Genomic DNA, 14,992 nt, shown 5'->3' on the forward strand with positions numbered 1-14,992 from the left:
ATGGCAGAAGGAAGAGAAAAGGAGGGCCTGAAAGGAAGCTCCAGATATTTCACGACAATGGTCTCTACTTGTGTTTACAAGTAAGTGCGGATGTGGGGGACACTATGATCAACTTTTGTAACAGCATCAGAAGGGGTACACTTTTGAGATAAACAGACACAGAGTTTCTGAAATTTTTTCCAAATGAAGGGCATAGAATAAGTAAAAAAGAATTGCAGGGATACACTGTTAGTCTAAAGATAATGAAACAGAGCCTCCTTTTCTTTTGCGGAAGGATATACATCTTGAAAACTATCCATCAGCTATTTCTGGAGGGGAAAACTTTCTCCCAGGTCTGGAAGAAAAATATGTATAGCTTTAAAAATGTTTCATTCACTTCGAGTTACTCTCTGTAATATGCTAGAATTAATTTGGTCCACAATTGACCTAAAAAAAGCTACTTATAAGCATATGTCCACAGTCTCATAATTTGCCGAGTTAACGTAGCTATTCAATTAAGAGCGAAACATTTCACTTAGCAAGTAAATGAGTTTATAAATCCATAATGCCAAAAAACCCCTTTATTTAAAATGCTTTATATGATATTTAGTTTAAAAAAATCAAACTGCTTGTCTATATAGCCGACAAAAGAATTATGTAATATATTTAAACTGACCTTTTAATTAATTTATCTGTTATTCTGAGATGTCTAATTTATTAAAACATACACATCACAATTTTTCACAGCAGATGAGGATATTATAGATTTATTTATTTATTTACTACATTTTCATTTTAAACGTTCATAGTTCCAAATTTTATTCTTTTTTCATTTAAACACACACATGTGCGCGCATGTGATGTGTGTGTTTCTCTATCATTTCTCTATTTGCCTTAGAATTTCACCTTCATGTCGCCAGAGCATTCAGTCAAATAATCAAATTGACATATTCTGCTATGACTTCCTAGCTCCTGTTTATGTGAAAAAAGAAAAAAAAAGCTCAATGACAACAAATGATCTAGATAGATAAATTAAAATGAAAAAAATCTTGTTTGAATGTGCAAAATGATGTGGGAAATCATCTCAGAACTCTGCCGCGCACAAAACATCTTTTATTTGTTTGAGTAATCTCTTCAGGAGGTATATAATTTTAAACAGGCTAGTAAACTTAAACAAAATAAAACTAAGTTACATAACTGATTCATCACATACATAGAAAATGACAGATGATTCTTAAACCAGGACTTTTGTATTCCAAGTCTCATGTTCTTCATCCACACATCCCTTCATCAGTAAGATGAGTCTGAAGGTTGTTTAAAGTTATATTAGAGGAAGTAGGAGCCGGCGGGCCAGAAGTCAGGGGGCTGGGGTGGTAATAAGGTCTCTTAAATAGTATATAAAACAAGGGGCTGCACATACTAGGTAAAAAGTATTTGGGAGAACAAGGCTTAGCAATGCGTTGACTGGGTAAAACAGACTGCCTGTATTTTTCTGGTTTCCAGTGCTTAAGCAAGTCTTTGAAAGATGCTGGTGTTACGGTGTGTTTTTATGTCAGTTTAAATGTGAGTGATTTAATAGACTGTTAGCAGGTGGTTTAAAGAGACTGCTGATGTGTGAGGTCGCTCTGCAAGAGGTGAGCTCTGTCTGCCACCTAATTTTTATAGCATTAAGGTATTCACAAGATCAAACTCTTTAGGCTGAAAGGCATCATCACTATCTCTTTCTGCAACAATCCATAACCAGACAAATTCTAGACAGCAGGCTCAGAAATCATTGTGTCTCTAAAGATTTGGGTAAAGCTTTTGGACTGTCCATTATCAGACACATCTATCAACGTGTATATTTACAAAAGTGACACATTTGTGCATTTTTCTGTTAATAAAAGAGAAGAATTGGCCCCTTGCTGCTATGTGCTCTTCTGTTCTTTATAAGTTTACAAGTTTTGTTCTTAGTAAGGAGTTTGAAAATGATGAACACTAAAAAACTTACTTATATTTTGTGTATAGCAGCTTTCAGTCCACAAACTCTTCCTCATAAGCTGCACTCATTTCTGTGAGCTCAGTCATTTCCATTGTGTTTCCTAAGAAAATGGTTTGGTTTTGTTGAATATGAAAATGTCTCTCCAAAAGACAAGCCACCCATCTGAACTGTTTTTAAAATAAAGTGTTTTTTTTTTCTTTCCAAATATATTTATGCTTTGTGATAGCAATGATGCTTCATGGTAATGAAATGGTTTTAAAATTGCTTCTTTATCCTTTTGGTCACTTTACTCCTCATTATACTTATGGCTCTTCTCTTCAAGCATTTGTTGACATCACAGATCCTCTTGTGTTTCCCTTTCACACTTGCCTAGTCATTTGATGTCTCGGTGACAGTGTACATTGGGGTGAAATGATGCCCATGGCACGTCCCCGAGCCTTAGTAAGCTGGGGAAATGTTTCTAGTTCATTCTGAGTGTTGCAGGAAGACACTAAAGTTTTCATAGTAGGGAGTAATGAACTAAGGAATATCTCCGTTTTAAAAAAAATCATGTAAATAAAAATACTGAGAGAAAAAAAGCCATTTGCATCAATGATTGAGGATATATATCCTTCAATGCAGAAACTTTGTTTCACTTATGCTCATCTGTTCCATTCTGTGGTCCTTGTAGCCCAGTGGTAGGACGACTCCAATTTCTTGTAATCAAAAAAAGAAAAAGGAACTAATGTTATAATTTCCAAAACTTGGGGAAAAAAATCACCCGTGATTCAAACAAATATAAATGACAAACTGCTATATGAGTCTTATTTTCTTCAACTGATTAATTTGGTTTCAGTACCCATAGTAAGAGCACAATAATAATAATAAAAATAATAAAAATAAAATAATAGTCAAAGTAACGATTTACAATTATTTAGTTCTTGACAGTTTTTTTCTGCTTTTGATCCACTTGGATCTGTTATCTCAATCAACATACTGTTGTGTAAACTGTACGGCTTGACCTCACTTAAAACATTACAAAGTTCTCATATTTAGTATGTATCCAGAAGTTGTGAAGTCAAACTAAGATTGTTGGATGCTAATAGCCCCTTCTGTCTCTATTTTTCCATTGGCAGTGTTACATCAGGAGAAATCTTGGAGAGGAGAAACACAACTTCATACTTTATTCTCCTAGGAATCTTTAAGCACACCAGATCCCACCTCTTTCTGTTCGTGGTGGTGCTTACCATGGCCATTGCTTCCTTGATGGGCAACGCCCTCATGCTTGTCCTGATTCTCCTGGACCCCCGGCTCCACAGGCCCATGTACTTCCTCCTGAGCCAACTCTCCCTCATGGACCTGCTGCTGGTGTGCACCATCGTGCCCAAAATGGCTGCTGACTACCTGACCTGCAACAAAGCCATCTCCTCTACTGGCTGCGGGTTGCAGATCTTTGTCTCGCTCACACTGGGTGGTGGCGAGGGTTTCCTCTTAGCAGCCATGTCCTATGACCGCTATGTGGCTGTTTGCCACCCGCTGCGATACACTGTTCTCTTGAGCCGGCGATTATGTTTGCAGATGACTCTGGCGTCTTGGTTCCTGGGGGCGGCTGATGGGCTCATGCAGGCTGCTGCCGTCCTGAGCTTCGCATTTTGCAGTGCTCGTGAGATCGACCATTTGTTCTGCGAGGCCCCCATGCTGGTGCGTTTGGCTTGTGCTGACACATCTGTCTTTGAGTACGTCATGTACATCTGCTGTGTGCTGATGCTCCTGGTCCCCCTTTCCCTCATCCTGACTTCCTATGGCCTCATCCTCGCTGCCGTTCTCCAGATGCGTTCTAACAAAGCCCGCAAGAAGGCTTGTGCCACCTGCTCCTCACATCTGTCGGTGGTGGGACTCTTTTTTGGAGCTGCCATTTTTATCTACATGAGACCCAAATCCTACAGGTCAGCGAACCACGATAAGGTGGTGTCAACATTCTATACGATCTTCACCCCTGTGCTGAACCCCCTCATCTACAGTCTGAGGAACAGTGAGGTCAAGGAAGCCTTGAAAAAGTGGCTCAGAAAGTGTACAAACTTCAGATGCCAGCAGACGTAGTCCCATGACTCAAGGTTACCTAGTGTCAATTGAGTTTAAGTTCCAGAAGCCATTAACATTTTAAACATTATAATTATCACTTACTTAGCAATACATGAAGAGAAAGTTAAGTTCATTGATTGGTGTAATAGGAAGTTAATAATTGAGTCTATCATACTGAGAGAGACTGTTTCTGGAGCATTTACACTATTTGCTATGCTTCACACTAAGCAATTTTTATAAATTATTTTGTGCCTTCGAACAACCATGTAAGTACTTTGACTCGTACTTTCTAAATAGGGAAATGGAAAAATAGAATGTTAAACATTATTTCCAATATCACACAGTGTATAAATGTTAAAATGTGACTCCAAAGCTTGTCCCCTAAACTGGTATATTTTATTTCTGTCTGGTAATTTATTCTGAACACTGTGTTCCTATGTCCCTTGCTCCATGCATTTCTAAGAACTAAATATAGGGATTCCACCAAAAATAAACGACGACACTACTCTTTAGCTATAATTTAAAATGCAGGCTCTTGGCAAAGGGGAACTTGCACAACTTAAACATGTGTTATATTGTCTCCTCCACAGACTTTTACTTGGTGTTTGAAGGCAATCTTTTCAGTGCATACAACTTTTCATTTAAGTAATACCCAGGATCTAATTGCAATTTCAATGGCTAATCCATTTTAAAGTACACCACCACCAAATTTTCTGGAAACTGTGTCTGTGATGTTTAAAGGTTATGTTAACTTATGATGGATGTAGGTCCATGGATATGAACTCAGATGTAGAAACATACTTAGTCTTAACAGAACACCTGACAATAATGAGTTATCAAAGCTGAGTAAGATTCAACCATCTGTCCCTTAAAAGTTTTGTGGAACACTTTACCTCAGCAAATGTGCCGATGACTAAGCTATTTCTCATGCAAAATACAGGGCACTCCTCAAGGGTTGGGGAACAGGACTGTTTCTTCTGTCTGTTAGGTGACGATGCAAAACCAGGCAGATATGACAGAAAGCTTGGTCTTCAAAGACAAATGGTAATCAGAAACTGCAAAAGTTGGCTTAGAGAATTTTGTGATTGGGTCTAAATTGACTTCAGTTGCAACACGCTAAGAAATAACGTAAAAAAAGAAAGAATTTCAGATAGAGCTTCCAGGGAAAATAACTCTCCAGTACAAACGTCTGAGAGTTAAATTGCCGTACAATTTCACCTCAAATATTTTAGAGCGATGTAGGTAATTTCCAGCTTTATGTAGAGATGCAAATATCAATTTTGAATGTGTGTTTACAATAGTACCTTAACCAGTGCTAGTAGATCCTGGGCTCATGTCCAGAGAAATTATTCAGGAAATGCTACACTCTTGGGACGAATTGATGTCAGGAGACAGTCATCTGTTCAACACTAACAATTTGTTTGCTTATTATTCTCTTCACCCAGTATTAGGATAAATAAAAGAAGCACAATTGCTGATATTCTGTCAGTTACGCTCAAAATGTCTTCTTCTCTTAAGATGGATGATACTGATCAAAGTAAACGTAATCATGGACAGTTAATTGTTTGTGCCAGATTTATTTACCATCAGAAAGGTAAATGCTAGAACACATCACTTAGAAAATCATATATTAAGCCCATAAACATTGCTGAGGATGGAATATTTCTGCAAGACTTCTATAGGAGGAAACATAAACAAAAAACAGTCACAGAATGATTATCTCCAGGCAAATGTAAAATATTAATAAAAATTTATCAGATCTCTGTGAAAATAGCAGCACATTTGAAATGACATTACAGATTAGTAATGTGAGCATAATGAAATTAAATATGAAATCGACAATAAAGATCTTTTTAAAATAGTTTTCAAAGTTATATGTGTCCATCTCAATTACTTTTGGGAGTTTTATTCTTAGTTCCTTAATAAAGGTTTATGTAAAATCTTTATATGTCTTTAAATAATATACGATGTCTAGAAATAATGTAGTACTGTGTAGAGGAAATATGTACAAAGGCATGAATAGAAAGAAGAGTTTAAGTGGGGAGTTACTTTGAATATATCATCATCAATTATAATTTACTTACAGTTGATACAGTTCCTAGTTAATGCTGTTAAGATAAATCTCAAGTATAGTTTGATGAATATTACATGTGTATATGCCTGTGTAACTACGATGAATTTGAAGATTTAGAATATTTCTAGTACCCTGAAGTCTTCCTTTTGCTTCCTTCCAATCAATACCTCCAGAAAGGCTATTCTAAAATATCTGTTAATTATGCTATACTTCACTTGCTCAATACTATGAAGGTTCGTGTAAATTGTATTTCGATTCCATATGATACTGTTTTTTCATTGTATTAATATACTACACGTATTTATTAATTCTGCTTCTGTGAGTATTTGAATTGTTTCCATTTTGGGACTACTGTAAATTAAATGGCTGCAAACACTTCCGTAGTTGTCATTTAATAAACTCAACTTTCATTTCGGTTTAGTGCATCGGCCACAGTGGAATTATTGTTTCATCAGTTATAAATAAGAATGTTGCGCTGTACTAGAGAATGCTCAAATTTCCCAAGGTTTTTATGTCAACTTTTGCCTTATTGGCGATGCTCAGTTAAGAACTGAGAATGCCAGTTGTTCCACATCCTCACCAACAAGTGGTATTGTCAGTCCTTTTAATTTTAATCTTTATGATGAGTAGTTTCCCATTGTAGTTTTAATTTCTCTTTTTCAGAAGGTCAGTGATCTGTACTACATTTTTATATGCTTATCAGACGCTGGTTAGGAAGTATATGCAAGTGTTTGCCATTATTTTTTAGGTTGGGGAGGGAGAGCTAGGTCTCTTTTCTTATTGATTTGTTAGGAAATCTTTATATATTTTGGATACCAATCTTTGTTCAGTATATGTACTGCAAACCTCTTCCTGTGTGCAGCTTGTGCTTTCCCTTCTACTGGTGAGCAGAAAGATTTTAACTTTTATGAGGATGACTTTATCAATTATTTATGTCATGGTTTTACTTTTGGTCTAGTTTAACAAATAGTTGCCTATACAAATTCACAAAGATGTCCTACCATTTTAGTTCTTTAATTCTTACCAAATTAATTTTTCAATGTATTTTGTCAAAGTACTCCAAATTGACCAAGAATTGCTAATATAAAAACTTTCTGTGGCAGCTTTGTTATAAATCAGGCATCTGTATGGGACCATTAATGGGCTGGCTGGTTTTCCCTTTGTCTGCTTTTTTATTCTTGTGCAAATACTACATTGTGTTAATTTCTGTAATCTGATAAATTCTGATATTAAGTTGTATAAGTATCCAGTAATTTTATTTCTTTTTATCTTCATCTTTTTCTATTTTTGAGATTTTGCATTCCTGTATAAATTTTATTTAATATTTGACCCAGATTTATTGAGATATAATTCACGCATGACATTGTACACTTTTAAGGTATACAGAATGATTTCATATATTTATATATTGTGAAATGATTACCACACTAAAATCTGTTAAAACACGTATCCCCTCATATAGTTACCTTTTGCGTGTATCTGTATCTTTATGTGTGTGTTGTGAGAATATTTAAGATTTATTCTCTTAACAATCTTCAAGTATACAGTACTATCTTTTTAAGTATAGTCATCATATTTTACACTGGATCCCCATAACTTACTCATCTTATAACTGGAAGTTTGTACCCTTTGACCAACAAAATTTCCCCCCGCTTCCAGCCCCCAGTAACCACCAATATGTTTCTATAAGTTCATCTCTTTGAGTTTCCACATATACATGAAATCATACTGTATTTTTTCTTGCTGGGTTTGACTTTTCATTTAGCATAAAGCCCACAAAGTCGATAAATGTAGTCACAAATGGCAGGGTTGCCTTCTTTATGATGGCTTAATAATATTTCATTATATCTATGTACCAAATTTTCTTTATCCATTCACCATGGACAGAAACTTAGGCTGTTTCCAGGTGTTCGCTGTTGTGAATAGTGCTGCAATGAACATGAGAGTGCAGCTGTCTCCTGAAGGTCTCGATTTTATTTCCTTTGGATATATACCCTAGGGTGGATTTCTGGATCATAGGGTGGTGGTTTCTGGATCATAGGATTAATTATTTGAGGAACCTCCATGCTGTTTTCCATAGTGACTGTCCCAACTTACAAGACTTGCTTATATCAACAAGTTTCACCTGGTCATGTTGTATATGCCATCCTTTTAATAAGAGGGCAAAGCTGATTTTTTGTATTTTGTTGAGGAGTTTTCATCAATATTTATAAGAGTTATGTGTTTTTAGTTTGGGGGTATTTTTGTTTTTTTTTCAGCAGAATCTTTGTCTGGCTTTGGTATCAAGGTGATGTGCTGACCTAACAGAATAAGTTTGGAAGTGTTTCTTCCTATTCAGTTTTTTGGAAGCGTTCTAAGATGCTTGACGTTAATTCTTCCTTAAACGTTTGATAGGATTCAACACAGATGCCACTTGCTGCTCGGATTTTCTTTGTTGAGAAGTTTTTAATTACTGATTTACTGATTCAATCTTCTTTCTAATTATTGAAAAGTTCAGATTTTCTTTTTGCTAAATATTCCATCTTGGTAGATCCATGTTTCTAGGAAATTCTCCATCTGTCTGTAGATTATGTAAAATTTTGGTGCACAACAGTTCATGGTTGTTTCTTATAATTATTTTTATTTCTGGTGATTGGGAGTAATGACCCCATTTTATTTTCTGATATTAGTGATTTTAACTGTCTCTCATTTTTCTTTACCAGTCTAATAAAGAATTTTCAATGCTTATCTTTTAAAAGAACCAACTCTTAGTTTTGTTGATTTTCTCTTTTTCTCTTCTTTGCTTAACTTATGACCACTCACATATTTATTATTTCCTTTTTTATGCTAGATTTTGATTTTGTTTTTCTTGTTTTGTAGTTCCTTAGCATGAAATTAGATTTTGATTTGAGATTTTTAATTTTGATATAGATAATTATGTCCACAAATTTTCTTAACACCATTTTGCTGCATCCCATATAATTTTGTATATTGTGTTTTCATTTTCATTTGTCTCAGGACATTTTCTAATATCCCTTGTAATTTCTTCTTTGACCCATTGATTGCTTTAAACTGTGTTGATTATTTCTCATATATTTGTGAATTTTTATTTGATTTCCAATTTTATTTTATAATGGTTAGAAAAGATATTTTGAAACATCTTCATACCTGTAAACTTTTGAAGACTTGTTATGTGGCCTAATATGTAGTCTATCCTGAAGAATATTTTATGTGCACTTAATTTAATATGTATTCAGCTTTTATTATGTGGAGAGTTCTGTTTGGTCCATATAGTTTAGAGTGACTTTCAAGTCCTCTGCCTTCCTTTTGAAATTTTGTCTGATTTTTCTATCCATTATTGAATGTGAGGTATTCAAGTTTCCTACTATTGCTACAGCACTTTTTGTGTCTTATTTCAATTTTGTCAGAGGTTGCTTCATATATTTTGGATCTCTTATCTTTGCTGCATATATGTTTTTAATTGTTAATCTTCCTGGTGATTTGAACTTCTCATCAAAACGTAATGTCCTATTTATCATTTTTTAATTTTAAGTATATTTTGTCTGATATTGGCATAGTCATCATAGGTCTCTTTTTTACTGCTTACATGGGTTATCCTTTCCATCCTTTCTTTTTTTTGTCCTCAGCTCTAAAGAGAGTAGACAGCATTGGATCATTAAAACATTTTTTTTCTCCCATTCTATGCCTTTGATTTGGGAGTTTAATCCATTTACATTTAAAATAAATAGTTATGGAAAAACAATTTTGCCACTTTTTGCTTGTATCTTTACATCTTTTAGCTGATTGGCCCTATTTTCTCCATCATTTCCTTCTCTTTTGCTGAAATTTTTGTTGTGAACCATTTTGATTCCTTTTTATTTTATTTTGGTGTATTTTATAAATATTTCCTTTGAATTTGCCATGTGGATTACAAATAACATCCTAAAGTTTATAACAATCTATTTCTAATTGTTAACATGTAAGTTCAATTGCCTATAAATCTCTACTCCTTTACAGTTTCATCCTCCACTTTATTATGTTATTAATGTCATTAATTACATTTTATCCATTGTGTACTTGACATAAATTTATAATTATATTTTATGCACTTGTAGTCTAAATTCTGTAGAAAACTGTTTAAATGGAAATATAATCCAAAATTATAATAATACTGTTTTTTAAAAAAAAATACTTAGTCATATATTTACCTTTACTAGAGAGCTTTATATTTTAGTATGTCTTCAAGTTACCCTCTAGCATACTTTCATTTCAACATGAAGAATTCCCTTTAGTATTTCTTTTGGGACGAGTCTAGTAAAAATGAATTCTCTCAGCTTCTAGTTATATGCAAATATCTTAATTTCTCCCTTATTTTTAAAGTAGAGTTTTGCTGAATATAGAATTTATGTTTAACGGTTTTATGGGAGGAGGTTGTTTGATTTTATTCTTTCAGCACTTTGGATATATTATTCTATTGCCTCATGATCTCCAAGTTTTTGTAGAGAAATTGGTTCATAATCTTATGGGCAACTTTTGTATGTGACAAATTTTTGTTTGTTAGTTTTTGTTTTTGATTTTCCTACTGTCAGATTTTCTCATCATCTTTCAACAGTTTGATTTGTCAACAGAAATTCAATTACAACAAAGTTAAGAAGAAAAAAAGGGAATTTTATTCAAGCCAAAGTGAGGATTATAACTCTTCAGGAAACAGACTCTCAGAGAGCTCTGAGAACTGTTCCACCTGTTAGAAATTGAAGTGACATACTGATATTTTACCTACAGTTCACCAGAAATACATAGTCCAGGTAAGGAAGTACTTACAGAACATCAAGTCACCATGGCCTCCTACAGAGTTGGAAAAGAATGCTATTCTCTTAAGAAGTTTCATTGCTAGCCTCAGAAGAAAGGGAAAAACATTGATCTTTATGACTGAACACACTCTCCCCACTTTGTGGTCTGATTGATGTGTAATGAAGATGCAACTGCACATTAGGGAGGGAGGGAGAAGGCTCAAGTAAACTGAGAGAATTTTATGATAAATTTTTTTGCCATGACTTAAAATGTGAATTTTATTTTATTAGATTATAATAGATCTTACTGTGAATCTCTTTACGTTTATCTCACTTGAGTTCATTGAGCTTCTGAGATTTGTAAATTTATGACGTTTCCCACATTTGCAATGATTTGGACCATTGCTTCTTTAAATAATCTATCTTCACCTTCTCTCTCTTATTCTTTTGAGGCTCCCATAATGCATATATTTTTCCTTTTGATGGTGTGCCACATCTTTTCGCTTCTGTTTACTTTTTTCTTTTTCTTTTTGTCCCTTGGGCTCCATAATTTCACATCTAACTTTTGGTTCTTTGATTCTTCTGCCTGCTTAAGTTGGCCATTGAAATTCCATACTCAATTTTTCACTGCGTTCATTGAATTTTTCAGCTTCAGGTACTCTGTTTCATTATTTATTATAATTTAGCCTTTTATTGATATGATCATTTTGTTTTTATGCTGTTTTTCTGATTTCCTTTTGTTCTTTATTTTTCTTACCTCACTAAGCATTTGTAAGACAGTTGTTTAAAGTCGTTTTCTGTAAGTTTCATATGTATGTTTCTTCAGGAATGATTTCTGAATATTTATGCTTTTCTTTTGAATGAGTCTTTTTTTTTTTTGGTGTACCTTATGATTATTTTTGTCAAAAAAGGGGTCACTTGAAAAAACATCTGTGTCACCTATTATTTTCAGAATGTATCTGTGCCAATGATTAGTTGAGCCTTGGTTATGAGCCTTATAAACATCCTGAGGAGAAGGCTAAATGCTCTCTCAGTCCTTACTCAGCATGCATCTTACCTGGACTTGTGTGTGGCTTTTTATATTTTCCTGTATATACAACCATTTTTAAATGTTTTAATTTCCCAAAGCGTTCTTTCCTTTGACAGTCTATTTTATGTCTTCACCTATAATCCTTTGCCCTAGTAATCTGTGGTTTAGTATATCTGCAATTATTTTTGAGTAGTGCTTTCTGCTTTTCCCTTCTTGATATCACACTTAGAAAAACTTCTATCTTATATACTATAAATAAATAATATACATATATAACACATTATTTATATATGTGTGTACATGTGTATGTATGTTATGGACATTTTTATTGAGATTCCTATGAATGGGCTGATTATGAATATTCTTATACAAATATTTTTATAGATATATGCTTAAATTTGTCTTGGTTAAATAACTACTTATGGAATTGGTGAATCATAGGAGGGTTTAATCAGCCACACATGAATATCTCATTTGCTCTACATATTTGTAACTATTTGTATTTTCAGCATTTTAAAAATTCCTTATTTTGAAACATACTAATGCACAGGAAGAATGGGAAAGAAAGAAGGAAAGAAGAAAAAAAAAAAAGAAAGAAAAGAAGGAAGGAAGGGAGGGAGGAGAAAAAAAATTGCTTCAAGAGGCAAAGCATTTATTTGGGATCATATAATTGCAATTTTAGTTAAATAGATTCAGGTAGAAACACAAATAGTGACCTGATTACAGAGGAAAATGAGATTTTTTTTTTTTTAAGGAAGAGTTTATCAATTCTGACAAGCAAAGCTAGATTTCTACTTTATTGATTGGTCAAGCCAAGTGGTCATTAGGTAAATGTTTACTTTTGTTATTCCTGTCAAAAAGATATTCTCGTTCTTGCTGATTTCTTGGAATGCTCTTAGCTTGGCCCAGTTCAAAGATTCAGAAAACAGGATCACCAAAGGGCTCCTCTGGAATGGCTGCTCCAGCTCTATTTTAAAATGTTTCCACTTCTGACATTTTTCATAAGAATAATATACACTTGCACAATGACTTAATGTTCTTGAACATCTTTTCATTTAACTCTTGGCCATCCAAACATATATCCTCTTTTGCTCAGTTTTAAAATTTGAATCATTTTTCTTTTTTATTGCTAGGATTTTATTGTTTTGGGTTTAGGGATTTTTAATATAATTTGCGTGAGACCATTGTCAGATACATAGCAATGAGTACTTTCTCCTCAGTCTGCTGATAGTTTATTCATTTATTTCATAAGGTCTTTTGAATTTTATTTTATTTATTATTCTGTTTTATTTTAAGAATTGTTCTTTTGGGATCCCATCTAAGAAATCTTTGCCTATCTGTATTTTGTGATTTATTTTTAGAATTCTTATGGTTTCAGCTTTTAGATTTAGAAATATAATCCATTTTGAAATAACTTTTACATGTAGTTAGGTTCAAGCCTTTTTTTTTCTCTCCCTACAGCCATCCTGATTTTCAATGAATTAATTTGGAGTCTCTAAATTTCATTTAATTTAATCCATTCTATTTCCTATAATCTGAGCTAATCATACAGGGCAGAAAAATATGTGCACCAAAATTCAACTCCACTTTATTATAATTAAAAAATAACCTCTTAGTAAAGTAAGAATAGAAGTAAACTTTCTTAAACTAATAAAAATGTATATGTACATATTTTGTATGTATACATATATATGTGATATAAATATGAAATAGTAACAGTATACAAATTTAGAGGTTTTAACAACCCTAAATTAATCCAAAATATCAATTAAAATCAGAATCAAAGCAATTATTTGATTTGAATCTTTTCTATTTAACATGGTAATAAGATACTAAACAACACAATAAAACAACAAAAATAAATTGATATACAGTCTTTGGAAATTTAAAAAAATCCTCTCATTATACCAGATTCATTAGTGTTAATAGTACAAGATTGTATTTTAAAGGAAAATTTTGTGATTTTATTTAATATTGATTAAATCAATCAAATTCTTTTTCACTTGTTTTTGAATTAACCCATCTTTGACTCATTCCTTTATATCAGGACAGCAGAGGACACTGCCATACTGTCTTTACTTTAAAAACTTATCATATAACTGTTAGCTAATTTACGTCAAGCATGGACATGGCTGTTGTTAGTTGGTTTTGATGTACAGTTTAGAGAGAGGACACTTTACTGCTATGAAACTCATTCCTCTGCCAGGTGTTACCATGGCAACCACACAACTTTGTTTTCTTTCAGTTTGCTAATAAAGGGTCCTTACTGATCCCTGAGAATTCTCTAAATTACTCTAATAGATTAAGGATCCAATTAACCCACAGGTTCCAAAGGATAATGACAAAGTTTTAACTCTTGCTAATTGGGAGATTATTTAACAAGGCTCTGTGGGTGTTGAATTCAGCCAATCTCATTAAAAGTTTTTCACCACAACCCCAGAAGCCTGATTTACTGGTCTCCTGAACACTGCTCTACCAATTAGGCCTTTCCCTTTCATGCCTAGAGCACACTAGTTGCCTGTGATTAGTGCCTTGCTGTCTTTGTTAGTGAACATCCCAGCCCAATGATGTAAGAGGGAAAAAAAATGAATCAAAGATTCTTAGATTTTTATCTAGACTTCCAGCCAGGTTGGAAGTGCCCTTCAACTTCTGTTTACCGATTTCATTAAGGATACATTGAGTAACAGAAGACTCCACTATGTCTCTCAGCACATTTTAGAATGCATATAAATAAAATTATGTATGTGTAAGGGATTTTATAGCAGGTCCAACATTAGAAGGGTTTGTTTGGCAATCTTCCAATCTAGAAGATTGAGGAGATGCTGTTATTTCTAGACTTTTTTGATTCTTAATAATTTAATATGCCAGTATTTAAAGAAACCAAACAAGAACCCTTAGATGATCTTTTAGCCAATTATTTTATTCAGTGGAAAGTCTCTGAACTGACCTCCTCTCACAAGCACACCAAAATCACAACTATCTGCAGAACAAGGTCACTGAAAAAGACAGAATCTACAAGAAAAGATCTTCTACAACTAAATACATAAAGAAGAATACACAACTAGACAGGTAGAAGGCGTGGACTCATGATATAAAAT

General features: G+C 33.6%; 1 protein-coding gene across 1 annotated transcript; it reads left to right on the forward strand.

Moving 5' to 3' along the window:
* LOC102512976 (olfactory receptor 2T12) lies at positions 1 to 4,039 on the forward strand. The gene is made up of 2 exons (XM_006178030.2): positions 1 to 80; positions 3,076 to 4,039. The coding sequence occupies exons 1-2, from the start codon at positions 1 to 3 to the stop codon at positions 4,037 to 4,039; spliced, it is 1,044 nt and encodes a 347-aa protein (XP_006178092.2).
* Positions 4,040 to 14,992: the final 10,953 nt, after the last annotated feature.

This window comes from Camelus ferus, chromosome 3 (assembly GCF_009834535.1).
Source record: "Camelus ferus isolate YT-003-E chromosome 3, BCGSAC_Cfer_1.0, whole genome shotgun sequence".
In the NCBI taxonomy this organism is placed as follows: Eukaryota; Metazoa; Chordata; class Mammalia; order Artiodactyla; family Camelidae; genus Camelus; species Camelus ferus.